The following is a 20,906-nucleotide window of genomic DNA, read 5'->3' on the forward strand; positions in this document are numbered from 1 at the left end:
GCTTTTTTTTTTTTTTAATTAAAGGGTAGCTAACACACAGTGTTACAATTTCATTAGTTTCAGGTGCACAACATAAAGATTTTTGACAACTCCGTACACTTCATTTCATGCTTTCTTGAAGGACCGAGGTCTTCACTAAGATCTCAGAGCAAAGGCCGAGATGCAAACACAAACTGCCTAACTCAAAATCCACCAAGTTATCTTGAGGAACCATTCCCATGTTGTAGTGTCGCCGAGTTCAAGTGAAATCAGAGCTGAATGTAATCGTAATCCTATGTGGCCTTCAGAATCTCCAACCAGATCCCTGAGTGGATCCCCCCTCCTGGTTTAACAGCTTTCCCATAGAGAAGGCACAGGACCTTCCTAGCCCCCAAGTTTGAATGTTCCAGTTAGGCAAACGTATATTTAAGTTTTACGTCCTGAAATACAGAGAACTTCTTGTTCAAAGTGTTGTTGAATGCTAAGAAAGGAAGTCAGAAGCCCTTCATTGCAGAGGCTTGGGTGGTCATGACCTTGTATTTCTCAAGGCTGTGAGGGAATTGGTTACGAAAGGCCTGGAACAGCTGTGTGGATCACTCATTTCCAGCCACTGGGGTGTTCCCTATACTTCAGCTTGCCGGACCCAGGCCTAGGAGCTCCCGCTGTTCTGTCCAGGTGGGAGCATGTGCCTTCAGCTGTGCAGTCTGGGCTCCTGCTGTCACAGGCCAGGCCTTGTCTGGAGGATTTCCCCAGCACCTCGCTCGGGGTCTGTGATAATCCCACCTGACTTCTGATCCTTCTATACTCGCAGCAGTGACGGCTAATTCTGTGGATTCTGTCTTGCCTCCTCACTGTGTTCATGATGTTGAGGAAGTGCCCTTTTATACCAACCACGACGTCTGCTGCAGGGACTCGGATGGTTAGGACCTGTCCTAATCACAGGTGCCTGGTCAGAGGGTCCTGGGCTGTTCCAGACGGGCCAGCCACGTGCCGAGCTTTGCCCAAGTACAGAAGCATAAATTTTGAAGTCTAAGAAAAGCATTTTTTCTCCAGGGTGGAGAAAGCCCAGGTGCATAGTAGTGCTCGGTGCGCGGAAAGTAAGTTTTAGAGAAAAGCGACACGTACAGTGGTCTGTTGTAGTTAAGATCAGAGCTTCATTGTGGGGGCATTTCATGCCTTTTGATGTTTGTGCACCTTCATCGATGCCTTTTCTAACAGTGTTGATACTAAGCAAGTGCAAACGTCATACCCCGTGGTCACAAACCAGCTAGTGAAGTATTTAGTGCGAGCATTTCACTGGTTGATACTGTGATGCTACATGGACATGCGTGGTCTTATGCCCGGGGTCCTTTATATTCAGAATAGACCAAAGATTCACATTTGTCTCAAGGTGTCTCATCTGAATCTGAAAACTGTTTCCATGTGCTCTCTCTCTCGAATTTGGAATAGAATTGTTTAATGAAGGCATGGGATTTGGTAACATAGATCTCATTGGCTTCCATAAATCAAATCTGTGCTAAAATCTAAGATCGCACATGTCCCAGCGTAGGTAACGTGTTTGACATTTTTTTTCTTTTTGTCTACGTCACTTTACATTTCTGTAAAACAACACTGTTGTGGAGACACCCTCCTAGTGAACCTGAGTGTGAGCTTTTGTTCGATTTTTTTTGTGTCTCCAACTTTATTGAGGTCCTGTTGACAATTTGAAATTGTATACATTTAAGGTACACGACTTGATGATTTGACATATGTGTACTTTGTGAGATACTCACTGGAGTCAAGCTGATTACCACATCCGCCTGCACCTACTTTCCAGATCGTGCCATGGAGCCGGGAGGCCCAGGGTGTGTCGGATGTCTCCACTGTAGAAAGTTCAGGACCATGTTCTGGAGGGAGGCAGGTTCCTTATCCCCATCTCCTTCGGCCATTGAGGGCACGAGAGCCCTTCGATGGGATGGTGGTGGGTGGGCGTTGGTACGCTCTGTGCATCACCCTGTCTCTTTCCTCATCTCAGAGATCTCATTCCGCGTGTGGCAGTGCGGTGGTAGCCTGGAGATCGTCCCCTGCAGCCGCGTGGGACACGTGTTCCGGAAGCAGCACCCCTACACTTTCCCGGGTGGCAGTGGCACGGTCTTTGCCCGGTAAGTGGTCGTGACAAGGCCATTGGGGACCACCACCCAGACAGCACTTAACCTGGGGCTGCGTGGAAACAGGTGTCCTTCGTTGGGACACCACACGCCATTGACAAGGATCGCCCGGACGCACAGCAACGCGCGTGCCTCTTGAGGGCAGTGTGCTGAGTGAAAAGTCGCATCCTCTACAATTCCACTTCTAGGACAGTCTCAGAAAGACGCAGCTGTAACAGTGGAGGGCGGACAGGACCGGGGCAGGGGAGTGGCCACAGAGGGGCAGCCGGCTCGGTGGCCGGGGTAAGGGTGCTGTGCTGCGTCCTGACGTGTTGGTCATCACACCGATCTGTACACGCGGGAAAGCTCATACAACTGTAACCCCAGAAATGTATGAGGAAACTTGATTGTAGAGAAGAGGAGCTTGTTTTTTTTGTATGTATTACCATCCAAGGAACAACGTGTGAAGAGTGTGTAAGTTAAGCCGTACTGAATTCAAGCCAGGAAATCCACACAGCATGTAGATAGGATCTGTGATAGATAATAGATACATTTTAGCAAACATAAAGATGCCAAATGAAGAGCTTTCCGAAGAAAATAGGCAAATTACCAGTCGTGGGCCCACGGTTTTTTCTAGGGAATTCTTTTCTATGCTAAAGATAAAACAGCATACAAGCCAGCCCGCCTGGCCTCCAGGAGGTGGGAGTAGTCAGCCCAGTATATGAATAGCTAAATAAGATGATCGCAACCACTGATAAATGCCATGAAACAGATAAAACGTGGTCACGTGGTTGAGCATGAGCGGAACACGGGGAGAGGTTCTCAGGGTGGCGTGCAGCCAGGGGACCCCCGAAAGGTGGGAGGGAGGAGCTGTGGACTCCCTGCAGGATGAGCAGGTCCTCGGTGCCAAGGTCAGTGTGACTTCAGAGCAGGAGGACCCCAGGGGGGACTGGAGCCTAGAGAATGAGGGGACAATAGACAGGGTGGGGGGCTAGACCGGCCCCAGCCAAGCCCCCCTGTGGGTTGTGGGAAAATGGAGGTTGTTTTGAGGCCGGGGGGGGGAAGCTGCTGTAGGCGCCTGACCTTTGAGCAGTTACCTGATTTCTCTGTTTTAAGCTTTAGAGAGCGAGGTGACACCAGGAGGAAATGATGGCGCAGGTGTCCCTCCCCTCCTCTCCAGGAGCAGGGGCGGGGGCCGTTGCAGTGGCCCAGGGCTGAGAGGAGGTGGCCTGGACTCAGGGGCGCCAGGTTCCAGTCACCTTCCGGCAGGCAGCATTGACCGTGGCCTGGCAGTGGCCGGGGACCGAGAGCCAGGAATTAAGAGCAAGTCCTTGGCCTTTGGTCCTACAACTTTGCTGACCTGCTGCCCCCACCAAACTAGGAGCACTTGAGAGAGGGTGGAAGTGAGTTGGGGAGAATGGCTAGCTTATCTCTTGTATAGTATTTTAAAACCTTGATTCAAAGTACAGATCGCACAATACACATGTATTACACAGAAGTTAGTTTTAGCATAGAGATTCTGGGTTCTGGGAAACTTAAATGAAGCCAAAGAGCAAGTAACTTCTCACCAAATTATCTTCTTTCAAAAGCCTGTCCTTTCTCGAAGGTTGTCTAACTTCATTACTGCTCTTTATTAGAAACAAAAATATGTTCTTATCCAGTGAGCTCTACAAAATCAAACAGTGATTGATATGTTTTTTTCCCAGGGACAACGCGAGATTCCTCCCCAAAACCTCCTGGGTAGACATAATCAAATACCCAAATCAAAGCCATTGGTCACTACCAGCACATGGCAGGCCCTTAGAAAAGAATCTGTTAACATACACAGAACATTGCTTTATACGCTTTGTTTTTTTTAAAGCACTCTTCTTTAGAAGGGAAACTTCCTCACTCTGTTTCGTGGCCCAGGAGCCTGAACACTACAGGCCTGGAGAGAAGACAGACCCAGGCTTCCCATATTTGGGGCAGCAGAGATCTGCTGGCCTTCTGTGAGGCTCTGTGGCTCTCTGCCTCCATGGACTCAGCTAAAAGATAAGGAGGTAGAATTAGATTATTTCTGAGATCCCTTTCCAGTTCCAAGTTCTCTCTGATTTCCTCTAATCTGTGGCATTAAGGTGTAAGTATTTCATGGTTTAAAAATTTGGGACTTCACAAATAGCTAACATTTATATAGTGTTTTGTGTGCGTCTGGCTGTTCTGAGTACTTGACAAATACTAGCTTACATCATTCTCATAAAACCTTATGAATGAAGTGCTATAAAGGAAATCGAGGCACAAAAAGGTTCAGTCCCTCTGTCCAAGTTCACGCAGCCGGAAAGTGCCGGAGCTGGGTTGCCACTTGGGCAGTTGGGCTGCAGACTCCATGTCATCACCACACATTGATCTTTTTAATCTAGATCCATAGGGGCAGCTAGTGTCTGAGGTCACTGGAATTCATCCATTAGGTACAGATTATAAAATGGGCAACGGAACAGGGTGTGGAGGCTGATCTCATTTGTGTAGGTTAGTCTGTCAGTGAGAAAGTGAATGATGAATGAGTGAGTGAGTGAGTGAGTGAGTGAATGAATGAATGAATGAATGGAGCAAGTAGCCCCAGTGGGGTCTTCACGTTGCTTTACCACCCCTGGGTGTACACGTGGGCACCTGCACTGAAAGGGTAAGGTGATGTGACCCACCTGCAAATTCTTACTTCCTGTCCCTGGTGATGGCAGCCACATCCCTTAAGACCATTTGAGAGTGATCCAGCCCAGTATGGTTTTCACTGCATTTCCAGTTAGCTTCCCGCAAACCCCTGCAGAGACCGGAGGGCGCTGTGTGTGTGCTTGAGTGGTATGTTAATTAGAGTTTCCCCCAGGGGCTGGGGAAGGTCCCAGTCAGAATAGCAGTGTGGCGGTGGGGTAGATCCTTAGATGGATGTTTAAAATGGTTTTAGGTGTAGAGTTAATGGCAAGACTTTACTAATATGATTGAAATTAAATAGAGGAAACCAATGGTTTAAAGTTAGTTTCTGACGGAACTTTCTTCTGTTACTACCGCCAAGCAGCAGAGCTGGCCCATGCGAATCACACTTTCTCTTTGCTGCCTGCTTCCTGGTAGAACTGCTTTGCCCTGAGTAGAGGGGTGGGCAGGGGGGAAGCGCAAGCGAGGAGAAGCCGGATAAATCAAAGTGGACCCTTCTGGGGGCCACTGTAGCCATAGCACCAAGAGGACTGTTTGGCATATAGTAGGTACCCAATAAACGTTGGAATGAATGAACTGAAACTAGCACTGAGTAGCATGTGGAGCCGGCTCGTTGAGGCTGCGTACATATCTTTCTCTAGTAAGTAGACAGGTGTTGCTTTGCATTTAGGAATTAAGAAATAACTTAATTACTTAATGACTTAAGTGATTCAAAACCACTGTGTGATTGGAATTCACAAAACCTTGAAGCCATTAGGGCTAAAAGGGACCTAGGAGATGCTTGAATCCAATCCTTTCATCTTACTGATGAGCAGTCCAAGTCCCAGAGCACTGAAGTCGCACAGCAGGTTAGGGATTGGGCGTAAGTTGAGGCATGAGCCACTTTGGAAGCCTCCAAAGTAAGAGTATTTAATGGCTCATCTGAGAAACAATGCTTATGCTCCAGCATCGCAAGCACTTCAAATTTTTAGATGCACATGGCTGTACATATGTATTTCTTACAGGGCGAGAGTGAAAAATATCCTCAATCTCATTGCCAAAGATAGCAGTCTTATAATGTGGTGGACCCATCTCTCACCCGCCCCCCCTCTCTTCTCCTCCCTGCACACACAGACCTCCCATGCCCTGGTCTCTCACCCAGCAACTGGTCAGGGACATCGTTCCACGGCTGCAGGTCAGATGGCCACCAGGATTTTCAGTGACTGCAGTCATCCATTTATTTCATCATTTCCCTGTCGATGGTCATAGGGTTTCTAAATTTTTTTTTTTTCCCATTATAAACAATGCTGAAGTGAGCATATCTTCGGCTACATATTCTCCTTGAGATAAAGTTCTAGAAGTGGGAACTGCTGGATCAGAGGAAGGGGTGTGTTCATTCATATTGTCCTGCCTGTCTCATAAATGGCATTCACAACAGTTCATCCTCTATTGCACAAAGAGAAAAAAAGGGCTATACATCACTCTGTGTGAAAGATAGATGCCCCGAGTAGAAATTATTTTAATAATCGTAGCTCAGGTAATTTGAAAGGCTCACCATTTAAAAGAGACCTTTCTGATAGAGAAAAGGAATTCTTTTCAAAGATGAACATTGCCTCCCTAATATATTTATTTTGGAAGAACATAATGTCTTCTATATGGGTTCTTAAGGAGGGGTGAGTCTACTTTGGAACCGAGTCCAGGATATGGGAGCAAAGAGGCTCACGGTATGAATGCTGCTTCATACGTGCGTGAGAACAATGCAGGCAGGGTCAGATGCTGCCGCCCACGCACGTGGGAGCCTTGCACGCCGGCCGTATATGCAAAAGGAGCTTGTTGCGGTGGCCTTAAATGATCATGCCTCATGGTTTTTGAGATTGGAGCACATGGTTTTCTTGCCTGGCAGAAAAGCCCGCTCTGTGTGGGTCCCTCTAGCACGGTGCGGTCAGTCGGAGCCCCAAATATGGGGCAGAAAGCTTCTCTCCCCTTCCCATCGCTCTTCTTGTCCAAACAGGACACTCTCTCAGCTCAGGTCTGCAGGGAAAAAAGTCTTTTTAATAGTAATTCTTATATATTTGTAACTTTTCCCCAGAGCTATCTAGTAATGTGACAGCCGTGATGAGGACCATAGAGGCCAAGGATTTCTTGGCTCTACTCTTCCGTGCCAGCCTCCTGTGCATACATAATGCAGGTTACCGCGGTGACACTGCGTCCTTCTTGCTGGTCCAGCTCCAGTCTCTTCCTCCTGGGACCTGCCCGTGCTACAGTTCTAACTCTGATTTTTGCTCTTTGACAATCTGTTTCTGTGAAAGGTGAGAAGGCCGGTTCTGTTGGTTCAGTAAGCACCCGCTGAGTGCCCGCTACCTGCAAATCCGGGCCTGGGCGCCGAGCGGGGGGACGGCCTGCTCTGCATCCCTGTCCCAGCTGCCGGCCCACCTTGGAGGACCTTCCTAAGTAGCCCTCCAAGCAGACAAGTGCACACGGAGTGATGCTGATGGAAAGGAAGCAAATCACAGCTCAAGGAAATTTATTTTGTTTCTAGTAACACCCGCCGGGCAGCAGAGGTCTGGATGGACGAATACAAAAATTTCTATTATGCAGCAGTGCCTTCTGCCAGAAATGTTCCTTATGGAAAGTAAGTGTCACTTGAGCCCTCTCGTGCTGCTTTGCTCGGGATCCCAGGAGGTGGGGGGAGCCTGTGGTCATCCCGCACCCCACGAACCATTCTGCTGCCAGAGTCGGGGACTGTCGCCCAGGTGCCAAAGCAGGGGCCTCTGCTCAAGGCCGGGCGAGGGCCTAAGGCAGGAAGCACGTGGGAGGTGGGCTGAGGCCACGGGGACCGGAGTGTGGACAGTCCAAGCTCCACCGCCTGCCTCAGTCCTCTTAGCAGCAGCTTTCCAGATTTGATGTAGGGAGCTTGTCCGTTCTTAAAATGGTAAAGGAATCCTGTGTCCCTCTTCTCCAGTATTCAGAGCCGGTTGGAGCTCAGGAAGAAACTTAGCTGCAAGCCTTTCAAGTGGTACCTGGAAAATGTCTACCCAGAACTAAGGTAAGCCGCCGGGGATCGGGGTCTCGCTTTGTAAGGGCCTAGGAGCCATGGATGTCAGAGAGGCGGGGAGGCCCCGAAAGGTGACAAGTGAAGGTTGTGCCCCTGGCGAGAGGCCAGGAGCTAGGGCTCGCAGGGAGAGCTGCGTCCCCTCACCCCGCGGCTGTCCCTAAGCACCCCTGAGAATGCGCTCCCCGAATGGTGGCCTCCTGCTGCGTGACCTACCCATTCCCCACAGAGGCGGGAATAGTCCCAGGCGGCACCTCGTTTAGCTCACGCCCTGTTGGTGAGAGGACAGGGGCTAAGTGACAAGGGCTGTTGTCTCACAGGCTCTGTAAGCCGCCCGAGGAGCAGCACCCAGCACCCCCCCGCCCCCCGGCGTGCGCTCTGGGCCCTCCCTGCCCAGCAGGTGCCTCTGCCCGGCCTCCCTGTTCTGGTTCCGAGGGCCTCGCCCTCCTCGCTCGTCTTGCCCTCGTGAGTGAGCGTCCAGAGCTGAGGTCAGTGCCGACCTGGGCAGAGATGGAACAATAAATCCGCTACGCCACTCCCCTGGCCCGGACCCCCGCCCACCGCGGCGCCCCCTGCCTCCCGGGAAACGGGAGCACTAACGCCACTCCCCTGCTTCCCTCCAGGAGACTTGCCCATGGCAGACGTACTCTTCTGCGTCTGCTCTCGACGCCCGCTGTTCCATCTTAAATTAATGAGAGTTCTGTATCCTAAGGGAGCGCTTGAGACCCTCATCAGAGGGCCTGCGGGGCTGCGGGTTTCGGGATCCATCCAGACTTCATCTTCGTAAAGGGATTGCCAGACAGGTTTTGCTTTAATGTGGCACATTCCTTATTCTGCATGTTCCCCGAGCATTTCCTGGCGGGTCGCACACCTCCGACACAGGGGCCGTGAATGCGGGAGTCCCCGCCATTATCTTTCGGGCTAACAGCTCCTTCAGAGCCCTTGTCGCAGAGATTTGTTTGAGAGTTAGAGAATGCGGCTTTGCCTCAGCATCGCTCTTCACAACCATCGGCCCCTGGAACTGTTTCCTGTGCCGGAGAAGTGGTGTACAACATGGTGCCCCTGGCCCGAGGAGCAGGGAGAGCAGACGTTCTCCTCCCTCCGGCCCCCTCTGTGACGGCCGGCTTTCACTGGGGCCTGCGAGCAGAGTCGGTCACCCGGGGGAGGCCCCTGGGCATTGTCTCTCTCTCTCTGCCAATGCGGCACTTCTCACCAGGGCTTCGCGGCCCCGTAATGCTGCCCACTTTGCTTTTGCTGTCACGGTCTTCTGTGATTTGCTGGGTAATGATGCCAGACAGTGACATTAAATGCAGCTTCACCGTGAGGATGCCCATGATGTGGGGTGACATCGGGCCTGTGCCACGTAAGACCATATCCAGAGCATCGAGCACCACGGCAGCAGGCGAATCCATCTGCCCCCACCCGTGCCTGGCCAGGGAGACCCCGACCCAACACTCGCGTTGTGTCTGTAGTAATCGCTGCCATTCACTGGGCATCTCCTGTGCGCCAGGCACTGGGCTCCACGTGCTCACAGTGAAACGATGTATGTGATACGTGCAACGGTTCTGCTTCACAGGCGCTGTGCAGAAGAGGGGTCTGAGGCCTAGAGAGAGGGGGGTCCAAGAGATGACACAGCTGGTACGGGGCCCGGCCGGGCGCAGACTCGGGTGCAGTCCTACGGCATGTGGCCCCCACCCACTGTGCCCTGTTTCTGTTGGTGGCTGGCTGCCTGACAGAGCCACGCAAGTACTCCCCTCTACTAGGTGAAGCTCAGATCCTAAGTCTGCTGGAAAACTCAGGGCAACAGGATCTGACCTCAGGAAGTGCTCTTCTAAAGAACCTCCAACAGACCAACATTGAAGAGTATAGGAGCTTTTCCTTTCCAGAAACATTTTCCTGATAGGGAAAGAATGCTTCTCCAACTTGAAATCTTCACTTAGGGTTAGAAATCCAGGACGCCAGGACGTGCGCGAGATGCCGCCCGGCTGACACAGCCCACCTGTGGGGGGAGTGGTACGGGCCGGGGGGTGGGGCCTTCCTCTCGAGGTTCCTGCTGCCAGAGACGGAATCACTGAGCAAGGGGGTGGGAGCCGGGGGGCCTGCGGAATTAAGCAGATGATTCTCCTCTTGCTTTCCAGGGTCCCTGACCACCAGGATATAGCTTTCGGGGCCTTGCAGCAGGGAACCAACTGCCTGGACACTTTGGGACATTTTGCTGATGGTGTCGTTGGAGTCTATGAGTGTCACAATGCAGGGGGGAACCAGGTATGTGAGGGGGTGGGCTTGAGCCCCTGGAGGCCCAGAGAGAACAGGGAAGGGGCCCTGAGCTCACAAGTCCTAGCGGCTGCCTTTCTGTGGCCCAGGATGTGTGAGGTGGCAGCTGGCCCGAGCTGGTCACCCGCTAGCAGGCAGCTGCAGGCTCTGGTGGGATGCCCCAGACCCTGACAGCCGCGTGGAGCCTGCCGTCAGCCTCAGGCCAGGGCACAGTGGTTAACACATGCAGCACTCCTCCGTCAAGGCAGGCCTGCGGGGCTGGTGGCCTTCATCTCCTGCTCTTCCTCCGCCTCCTCGTCTCCCTGCCACCCCTGTCATCCCTCTGGCGTGTGCTCGTCCGCAAAGCACCTGTTCTGCGTCTGCGTCTCTGTGATCTCCAAGCATGCTGATGAACACCTGCCTGGGTCCCAGCTTAATAGGCACAGACCGTGTGGCTGCTACCAAGGTCATTGTTGGTCCCTGCCTATGAGATAACACTGGCTTAGATAGAAAATATTCATAATTACTAGCTTCAGTCTGACACACGTATACACACACAACTCGTCTCGGAAGCATAACACACCCCCACCCCGAACTTCTGTCCTCATTGAAAACAAGACAGAGAAGTGAAGGCCTGTTAGGCCTAACCATGGCCTACGTGTTCCAGAGGACAATGTTCTAGAAAGCAGTTTTCCCATAAGAAAATAATAGATATTTGGTAAAATATGGGCTTTGTGCACAAAAAAGTTTGGGTAATGCTAGGTGCTCTTAGCTCCTTGAAAATACGCCAAGCTCTCAGAGGACCTACAGTTTAAGTGTGGGCGTGGGGGGGGGTTAACTCAGTGTATCCCAGATTTATTGAATCCCAGAACCTTCTTTAAATAGAACTATTTTTTTAAAAGAGAGCACCTGTTTTCCTGTAAAGTTGGTTGTTCTGAGGCCCCCCAGGGAGTATCTAGGCAGACTGCAATCCCCAAATGCTTTACCTCCTCTCTTCACTTGGTGATGTCAGCAGTTGCTTGGACCAGTGTGGACATCCTAAATTAGACAAGGGAGGGAGAGCCGGTTTCAGGCGGCGGCCAGGGCCGGCCCAGCACGTGCATGCCGCACCCGGGCCCCCAGGGTCTCACCTCTTGTCCTCGGAGCACAGCCCCTGGCTCCTGTGCATGCTCCCCAGGGACAGGCTAGGAGCTTTGGGTGAGCACACACAGCTGGCCTCGGGGTGCAGCCTGACTTGTGGATTCTGAGTATTTCAACCTATGAGAGGTGGGTCCCTAGATGTGAGGAGTCGGCTGGAAGGAGGAGAGTAGGAGGGAAGATTCAAGTTGGCCGAGTTTGTTGGGTGGAGCCAGGAGGGGGGGAGGGCGCCATGCCTGCCAGGAGTGTCTCTGTGTCCTTGTCAGGCCTTCGGTCTGAGGCACTGAAATTCACCGTGGCCGCACTTCCTGCTGGGGACCGTGTGGGTGTGGCTCTGTGCCCCAGCGATGCACACAGCGGTGGCGACGCGGGGCCATGTGGGCGCAGGTCTGACCGCAGGGAACCGTGCCGGGACGAAGCGTGAAGGGGTCTGGGGCTTCAGTGTGAGGCGGGGAGGCTGAGGGCGCAGGGAGAGGCGGGGTTTTTATCTGTTTCTGGCCAAGGCAGAATGAAAATACTCAAGTGTTGCCTTCCAAAAAATGAAGCTTTGGGAAGACAGGAAACACAGTGCATCTAATGAGTCTCCGGAGCTAGCTCAGTTTAATCTGCGTCAGAAAGGCGGTGCTTCGGGTCTGGTAAGCCCCAGGGTGCTTCTGGTCTTGGTGGCAGAAATTCAGAAATTGGCTGCTTCACGTGGAGCTGGGTGAAGGGTGAATCTCGCCTTCGGTCTGCATGTTACAATTCAGAGGAGGTGTGGCCCTGAGTTATCTACCTTCTGTACTGTTAGACTTGGATTCCAAGTTGGCCTCACCCCCCTCCCCCATTTAATCACCGGGGTTTCTCTCGGTCACATTTGCAATGTTCTGATGATTCAGTGACCGTTGAAGGGTCAGCCCTTTATATTTTAGCAGCCCTACCGGGCAGTGAGAACTCTAACTCTGTGCATTTGAAAAGTTTGTACGGTCGGCGGCTGTTAGTGAAGGATTTCCCTGTGCTCCGCACCCTCCCCTCTCCGGGCTCAGGCACCAGCTTCTGTCCCGGGCTCTGTGCGTGGCTCTTGTGCACTCAGCATGGCCTTGGAGATGGATGGCACCTTGTACTGCACCGCTGGTAATGAAGCCGGTGGCCGCCAGGCAGCAGGCTGCCATGGCCTGGGTAGTCGCCCCTCCACCCCACCGCCGTGAGGGCTCGTGGCCATGGCTCTGGATCCCCGGATCCTTTCTGCAAGCTGGTCTCTGAGCCCACGAGCCCTGCTCTGCAAGCCCGCGGGGAGGCTGAGCATCCTGGCCTGCCCAGTGCATTGCTGCTTTCCACCTGTCTGCCCTGCAGTTTTTCATAGTACCCCCTTTTCGTCTCAAAGGTGTCCTGGTTGTAGTCGCCATGGTTATAGGCACGGGAGCTTGGTGATGACGAGCTGCTCTCAGGATGCCATTCTGGGGGGAGGAGGAGATGGGGACAGTGTCGGAGGCCCCCCAGAGGCGGCTGCACCCGGCTGTGCGCACAGGTGACCGTGCTGGGCCGCGGCCCCGCCAGGCTTGGGCTGTCCCGGTGCTGGGCTTGGGTCTGTTGGCGAGAGCATGCAGCATGGCCTGTGCAGAGCACTCCGTTCCCTCTCTTTTCCCTTTTGCTGTTGGGAGACCGTTGCTGTTCTCACACTGGGGCTGGGGGAGCTTGCCCTCCTCCCCGCGAATGTCTGCTGAGTGCCCCCCGGGCCAGCCGCTGCGTGCTCAGGGGTCCTGGCCAGGAGGACCCGGCCCTGTCTGCCCAGGGAGCAGCGTTCTACCGTCTCTGAGCCCTCCCCCCCGTGGTTTTGTGCTGGAATTGCCCTGAGAGCTCTCCAGAAATTCTGATGCCGGGTCCCCTGCCCGGAAAGCCTGCTTTCATCGGCCTGGGGTCGCAGAGCACTGGGGTTTGTGAAAGAAGCTCCCAAGGTGGGTGATTCTAAACGAGCAACTGCACAGTGAGGGTTTTCTAGCAGGGGAGGCTACACCAGTGCGGGACAGGCAGTGTGACCACGTGGTGTACCTTCACTCACACACCGGGGACCACATTCCTCCGTGGACCAGCCTGCGGTCCGGAGAGCTGCCTTCTAGATCAGTACCATCCAGCTGTGCTTTGTTCGCTGAAAATGTTCCAGATCGGCACCATGCAGTCCAGTTCTCACCGACCCCAGGTGGCCACAGAGCACTCAGAATGTAGCTAGTGTGACTGAGGGTGTCAGGTGTTCATTCACTTGACTCAGCAGGTGCATAGTTTGGCCACCATGCTGGCGTGTGTGGGTCTGGAGGCGGCGGGAAGCCAGGGCTCGTGCCTACTGCTGCAGATGTTCCGTGAGTAAGTCCCATCCCAACGGATGGAAAGCGATGCTTTTTTGAGTGGTGTGCCACATGGGTGAGAAATGAGAGGGTAAATAACGTTTCCTAACTGCAAATAGGGTACTGTGCTCTGGACGAGTACGGTTTCTTATCTGGTTTCTGGCGGAGCCTCAGCAGACACACAGGAAATGGGAAAATTAATGGCCGTGCTCTTTTAAGAGTGGCAGCTCAAAAAAGCAATTCTTAAATATTTATGAACTTTATTTTACAAATTCAGATCATTGAAATGCAACAGAAGAACAAAGTGGCAGCCAGCTCTGTTGTTTGCACAGCTGAATTAGTTTTCCTGGAATTCAGTGTAAAGTCTGCTTTAAAATAATTAAGCACACAATAGCAAGAAGGTTGTAGAAACATTCGTACGTGAGCTTTCACTGGGTATCTGCAACCCTTCCAACATCTTTTCAACACCTGCTTCCAAGAAGCATCTAGAATCTTGCCCACGAGTGGGGGTGGGTTGGTGCCATTCCCTCACGCGAGCCTCGCTGCAGGCGTGATGCGTATCTGAATGCATGAAAGGCGGGGTGCATGAGCTCCTTCCTGGGACCTTTTGGCCCCGAATGCTGCCCTGACGTACAGGTGACGCTGAGTGCCCGTTGGCGCCTCAGAGGCGCCAGCTGTGGAGGGACAGCATCATGGAAGGTTGGGATTGACCCTCAGGGGTGGCGTGGGGCCCTTCCTGGAGAATGCTCTGCAGAGCTCACTGCCAGGAGCTGCCGATGGCAACAGGTGGGGACAGGGCTCCGTGCTCGCAGGTTTGAGGGATGCTAAGGAAAACAGTCCGAGCACGTCCTGCTAGGCTCAGCCTTCCAGAGCTGTGAGGACCCTATGTGTGACTTTGCAGAAAGAAACGTGGCCCAAATTCACTGTTTCCCAAACTTACTTGACCTGAAACTAACTTTTCATAGAATCCCTCATGGAGCACACTTTGAGAAACTCCTCATTAAAAGGTGAGAACACTGAAGCCAAGGAAAAGGAGGGAACTGGCCCCAGTCTGCCTCCCCGCTAGGAGAGAAGGAAGCCGTCAACAGGCTAAGGGGCTTCTCCAGTCCCTAGATGGGCCGCCTGTCTAGGGCAGACCATCTGTTCCAAGGTGACCGAGGTGCTGAATAGTGAGGCTTCTTTGAAAGATCATTTATTCCCTCTCTTACCTCTGTCCCCTGAGAACAGAAAAAAAAGAAAAAAGAAAAAGAAAAAGAATTTCTCCATAGCACTTAGGAGTGCCTAAAGTTACATAATACATTTATTCATGGGTGCGCCATTCTCCCCGCTGGAGAGCCAGCCTCCGTGAGGTCGGGGCCTTGACTGTCTGCCCCCCGCAGTGGGCTGGGCCCTGGGAGAGCACCTGAGGCATTGCAGGGTGCCGTGGACCGTCGCTGGAAGGATGGCTGAGTCGTAGCAGCTTTCCTGGGCAGATAGCAGAAAGGGACAGGGTGGTAGGGAGTGTGTCCAGGTGGAATTCTGGGTTGGAAGACGCTTGGCCGCTTCTGGATCCTCAGGGCTCACTTGGGTATTTACCCCTTTGAAAGAGGTTCAGGTCCTAGAGTGAAGGTCAGAAGCTCCCTCCTCCCTGTCCCACCCTTGGCCCCGCCCAGAACCTTGTGCCTGGGGCCTCGCTCACCCATCTTCATTCTCTGGCTTCCTGCCCTTTGAGACTGTCTTCCTTAGCACTCTGAATAAATGGTTGTGCTCTCAGCCCTTAAGGGGTGTGTGTGCGTGTGTGTGTGTGTGTGTGTGTGTGTGTGTGTGTGTGTTTCTATTTGATCATGGCTCAGTTTTCCCATCTGTAAATGGGGGTAATAACGGCCTCTCGTGGGGCATACAGTGGTGCCCAGCACACAGTAGGCGCCTGGTGTTAGCACGAGGGGTGTGTGTATAAGTACACAGATTTAGGGATCTCAGACCTTTGTGAGCATCAGCCAGTCAACTCACTGCTCAGTAGTGAGGTTACATGCTGCATATTTTGCATAAATGGGCCATGTATAATTTACCATTTTCACGCGTTACAATCACATTCATAAAGGCTGTTTCCAAACCACACCTGCAGGGGGGCAGAGTCTTTCCAAAATAATGCAGGGGGAAAAGTCGACCCTGAACTGTCCACCTTGGGGGATCCACGCATGGGCCACCGTGTTTCCAGCTCACCTTTCATGGTAGAAAACTGGGTGTGGCACTCAGATGTGCACCCGGGGCTAAAATAGTTCACACTGTTTATCTTAGTTACTCGTGTTCTCAAAGCCCTTTCATCACATCAGTCGGTGAACTTGGTGCTGCGCTGGGAGGCTCCCCCTAGCACCCCCAGGTGGAGATTTGCCCTTCGGTAAGAAGTCGTGTGTCGGCCCTGCGTTGGCTGGGGGGCTCAGAGTCTCTGCTCGGCAGTGTGACCCTTTCCCTCTCGGGGCCCCATCACTCACAGCCCTGTGCGTGATGCGGCCCTGACCTCCAGTGTTGTGCTCCAGGAATGGGCCTTGACGAAGGAGAAGTCGGTGAAGCACATGGACTTGTGCCTGACGGTGGTGGACCGGGCACCAGGCTCTGTCATAAAGCTGCAGGGCTGCCGAGAGAACGACACCAGACAGGTAGGGCGCCCCTGCCCCTCAGCCCGGCCTTCCCGCGCCCCCCCGCCCCCACGGCCTTAACTGCAGCGCTGCTTCGTACGGTCCAGCTGCCCTGGTCGGACCTCGGCTCCGGCTGTCCGCCATCTCCCACCGAGCTCCTGGCACGCAGCAGGCACTCCGTGAATCTCGTGCTGGGTGAACGTGTGGTCGGGGCGTTCGTGCTCCGTGCGGGCTGTGGGTGCTCAGAAGGCCGCTGTGCTGCCCATGTGCACCGGCTCTGGGCAGCGTGCCTTCTGGCCTGTCCCCTGTGGGCGGCTCCACCATAAGTACCCCCATCCCGGGTTATGTCTTTCCATAACTTCTTTTTTTCTTTAAACATTTATTCATTTATTTTAAAAAGAGAGAGAAAGAATCAGCAGGGGAGGGGCAGAGGGAGAGGGAGAATCCCAAGCCGACTCCCCGCTGCGCATACAGCCCAACATGGGGCTCAACCCCACAACCCCGAGATCATGACCCAGCCAAAATCAAGAGTCGGAAGTCCGACTGAGCCACCCAGGCGCCCCCTTCCATACCTTCTTGATTGATCTGTTTATATCTGTTCCTCACTCTCTAGCCACACTGGAAAGGAAGGGGCCACATTTGTATGTTCAGCTCCTACGAAGGTGTGTAAGCACCTTCTCTAGGCTGAGGGCCTCGGTAGGGGCTCCCAGCACCTCCAGGTGCAGGTAAGCAGTGCTGCTGGTGTGTTCTTCAGAAGCTTCTTTGTAGCAGCCACTCATACATGGGCATCCTGAAAGTGTTTGGTGGTGCCCGTGAACGCGGGAGAGGGCCGGGGGCCGGGGGCCGTGCACGTGTGCGTCTCAGTGCTGGGCATGATGCCTGGAACCCCATCACGTTCTGCCTCATCAGACCCCCCACATGTGGAGGCACAGACCTCAGGCCCGGGAGCGGGGAAGCACAGCCGGCTCACGGCTTCTCCACAGAAGCGCGGAAGCCCCGGGGGCCAAGCAAGGCAGAGAACTTGGCCCAGGCCCGGGGCCCACTGAGAAGTCAGCGAAACACTGACCTACTAATAAGTACTAGAAAAGAAAGTGAGGTTCGTAACCACATCACCAAAGGGAGGTGTTTTCATTTTGTTTCATTCTGTGCTGGTAAACCCACAGCCCTGAAGGAAAGATCTCTATTTCTTAAGCCAGTGGTCTGATACCGCTTATTTCTGATGACATTCTCATTCTTTCCATGCCACCGGATATTTCGAAGAAAAATTGCGTGTTGTTACTTACTCATTAAATATTTTTGCTTTTTAAATTTACAAAAATGCTAAATGAGTAAGTTCAAGTAGATGAGACTTTATACACACACACACACACACACACTCTCTCTCTCTCTCTCTCTCTCTCTCTCTCTCTCTCAAGTATCTGTGTGTATATATTACTTTTTCCAAACAGTTCGGATTGTTTTTACCTTCTCTGACATAAGCCCCCGTGGTAATTTGGAGGCAAGCCCTTTCTTGAGCCATGAGGGGAGTGACTAGTGTCAGAAATAGAAATGCAGCCACGAAAGGGCCTTCTAACGTGCCAACAAGTGGAGACTGGCTTATCCTCGTACAGTCTCTTTTTATGAGATAGGGGAGTGTAGAGAAACTGAGGCACAGAGCCTACCAGAGCCAGGAGCCTGAGTGCGCTTCTAGTCCAAGACGGATTTCCACCAAAGGGGAGGCTGAGACCCACAGGGTCAGCGCCTCCTCCTTCAGTGTCACCTGGGAGGACCAAGGCCAGAACCAGGTCCCTGGCTTAGATCCCGGTTGTCAGGGAAGTGCTTGCATCTGTCCATCCCTGGCCTGCTCATGGGGTGCCCCCTGTCCCCTACACTGCAGACCCCCAGCCTGGTTTCTGATGGACACTTAATCTCTGGAGGAGTTCAGTAGGAGTTTGCCTTGTTTCCAGAGCTGACAGGCGTTCCTGGTGCCATCCCAGTTCTTGGGAAGCCTAACTGATACCCCTGAGACGCTCACACCACGGGGTGGAAACATCCTGCAAACAGTTCTTCTGACCCCGAGGCTTCACCCGGTGCAGAGCCGTGTGGGGGCTGTTTCAGTAGAGCCTTGACGGTCCAGAAATCTGACCCAGGATTAGGGCCAGAGCTGGAGTTTGGTTATTTTTTTTTTTTTTTAAAGACCTTGCATTTAGCTGAGGCTTTGACACCTGACAGGCAGAGCCCCTCCAGAGAAGGGGATCAGATGCCGTTCATTCCACGTTCTTTGTCAAGCCTGATTCCTGGCCACTCAGAGCGACACAGGGCTGTCGGCTGCGCATACACACTTTACATGACAATGGAGGAGACCAGCGTGAGGACTGACTGACAGCCAGGGAACCAGAGAGGAGGGATGATGGGCAGGCAGCGGTGACCTCCCCGTGCTCATCTGACTGCGCTGAATTTCACTGTTGGCAGAAACTCCAGGTTAGCGGGCGGCCTGAATGAGTATCATAGGGTCCTTACGAGAACATCCCAGCCTCCTGTTCTTGTGCAGAAGGCCGGCTCTCGGGGGGGGGGCAGGGTCCTCGGCCTCGCTCTGCCTCCTTCCCCTCCCCATCCATTTGCCCTTTGAGAGGACGCTCCTCAGCTAATTTTATCTCAAAGCCGCACCGTCTTGCCAGTTGGAGTATTTGGTTTCCAGGCACGTCTGTGGTTCGTGTTTTGTGTGCATTTGCAGAGTCAGAGGGGAAGGGGGGCAGGAGGAAGAGAATTCAATTCCACGGTGTCAAAAGGATTTGCAAAAATACTTACAGAAAGGAGCTTTAGTGCACACAGTGTAAAAATTTAATTAGAATCACAGACTATATTAATGAAGGGAAAGCTTTTGGGAGAAAAAAGTGTGATAGTTTTTTTCTTTTAAAGAACAAACAGATTTTGACATGGGGGTGAACAACAGGGTGAGGGGGCCTCAGACTTCCTTTAGGCTAGGCTGTGGGCTTTGTTTTCTTGTTTGGTTGGTTGATTAGTTAGTTGATTGGTGAGTTGGTTGGTTGGCTGATTGAACTTGGTTAGCTGGTTGGTTGAGATTGGTGGGTTGGTTGATGGGTTTGGTCTTGGTGGGGGAAGGGTGTCCACACTGGAATAAGGAGACGTTAGTTACATGCTGTGCTTTACAAGAGTCACATTTGGAACTGAGCAAATACTGCTTGGTCCCTGCCGTGCAGAGCACTGGGGGCCCCCGGGGTGGCTGAGACCGGTTTCTCACACCCACCAAAGAGCTCACAGACTCATAGAGAAAACCATACAGTATAGAAACGGGTTCCTCAACATGATATTCTGTCCACTCAGGCATCTTTTTCCCTCTCGTTTGACCTCACCCCATTCTCCTAGTTTAATTGAGCCTAAGGCCCTAAGTGGGAGCGTGGAGGTGCCCAGGTCACGGGCTCCGGGCAGGGCTGCCGTCCACTAGCCAGGGGCAGGATTGGGGTCCTCTCTGAGCTGGCTCAGCTTTCTGGGGCTCCTTCCTGGAGGTGAAATAGCATCAGAGGAGGCCTTCTTGTGGATGAATGCACGTTGCCGACAAGAGACTCCCTACCTCAAGTCCTTGCGCTAATGACCGAGGACGGGCAGGTGCCCAAAGCACTGGTGCTTGGATGAGGGGACAGCCAAAGGAGGGAAGAGGTGGGGCAGGGTGCACGGCCCCTAGCAGCCCAGAAAGGAGGTTTTGAGTTGCAAACCAAGGCAGAGAGCATAGGTTTCTTTCCCTGGACGCTCACCTGGCCCTGGGGCTGCTTTGTCTTGGGGCAGAGGGTAACTCCTCCGTTATGATCAGAAACCAACCCCCCCCACCCCCCGCCGCCAGCCCCCGGCCACCACCACCAAAAAAAAAAAAAAAAAAAAAGGCTTGGGTTTTTTTGTTTTTAGTGTAGCTAGGAGACCCTGCAACTGGATCTGTATCGTGCGGTTTTGTGTGTGCTGTGATCGTAAGGCACTCTCCTGTCTCCTGCAGAAGTGGGAACAGATCGAGGGCAACTCCAAGCTGCGGCACGTGGGCAGCAACCTGTGTCTGGACAGCCGCGCGGCCAGGAACGGGGGCCTGAGCGTGGAGGTGTGCGGCCCCGCCCTGTCTCAGCAGTGGAAGTTCACGCTCAACCTGCAGCAGTAAGCGGAGCCCGCCGGGCCGCGGTAGCCCGGCCCCCACGCCGGCTGAGTCTGGAGGTCACGTTATTGATTATGTTTCTTGAACTTTCTGCGAAACTATATACCTCAGTATTCCATCATGGTCTGAAAGTCGGAGAACTTGTGCGAGGCACGGGGCCTGGGCGGACACCGAAGAGGCCCGGAAAGAGAACCGCTCTCCTCGCCCCCCAGGAGGCGGCCAGGCCCCTCCTCCGAGGCCGCGGCCGCCCACCCCCGGCGACACCCCCCCCCCCCGCCCCCCCACCCCGGGACGGCCGAGGCGCCGCCCCAGCACGGACCAGTGCGGGGCAGGGAGGGCGGAAGGGGGGCCGTTGCTGCGTCACCCCGAGGAGAACTCTTTTGAAATCTCCATTTTTGATCCCATCGAAATCACGTCTGGTTTCCACAACAGCGAACCGAGTCATTTTGCAGGTTTACGTTGTATTCCCCTGTCCCTGCTCCTCCGTTCCCAGCTGTCTTCCCAGCACAGACCCCCTCTTCCACGTGACGTACTTGCTCTATTTGAATATGAACTTTTCTATGGTGGGACACTAAATATAAATATATATAAAGGAAGAATGTACGGTCAGTTCCCTATGGTTTCTGTAGGTTGTCC

General features: G+C 53.2%; 1 protein-coding gene across 1 annotated transcript in view; it reads left to right on the forward strand.

Annotated features, from left to right (window-relative positions):
• GALNT2 (polypeptide N-acetylgalactosaminyltransferase 2) overlaps positions 1-20,531 on the forward strand; it is a 179,051-nt gene extending 158,520 nt beyond the window's left edge. The window contains exons 11-16 of the mRNA XM_028104528.2: positions 1,994-2,120; positions 7,303-7,395; positions 7,726-7,809; positions 9,954-10,080; positions 16,037-16,156; positions 20,121-20,531. Of these exons, the coding sequence (XP_027960329.1) occupies positions 1,994-2,120; positions 7,303-7,395; positions 7,726-7,809; positions 9,954-10,080; positions 16,037-16,156; positions 20,121-20,276 (707 nt within the window). The 3' untranslated portion in view covers positions 20,277-20,531. The remainder of the gene's footprint in view (positions 1-1,993; positions 2,121-7,302; positions 7,396-7,725; positions 7,810-9,953; positions 10,081-16,036; positions 16,157-20,120) is intronic.
• Positions 20,532-20,906: the final 375 nt, after the last annotated feature.

The sequence above is a fragment of the Eumetopias jubatus genome, unplaced genomic scaffold (assembly GCF_037043125.1).
Source record: "Eumetopias jubatus isolate StellerSeaLion01/CBP00866 unplaced genomic scaffold, mEumJub1_p1.0 scaffold_17, whole genome shotgun sequence".
Classification (NCBI taxonomy): Eukaryota; Metazoa; Chordata; class Mammalia; order Carnivora; family Otariidae; genus Eumetopias; species Eumetopias jubatus.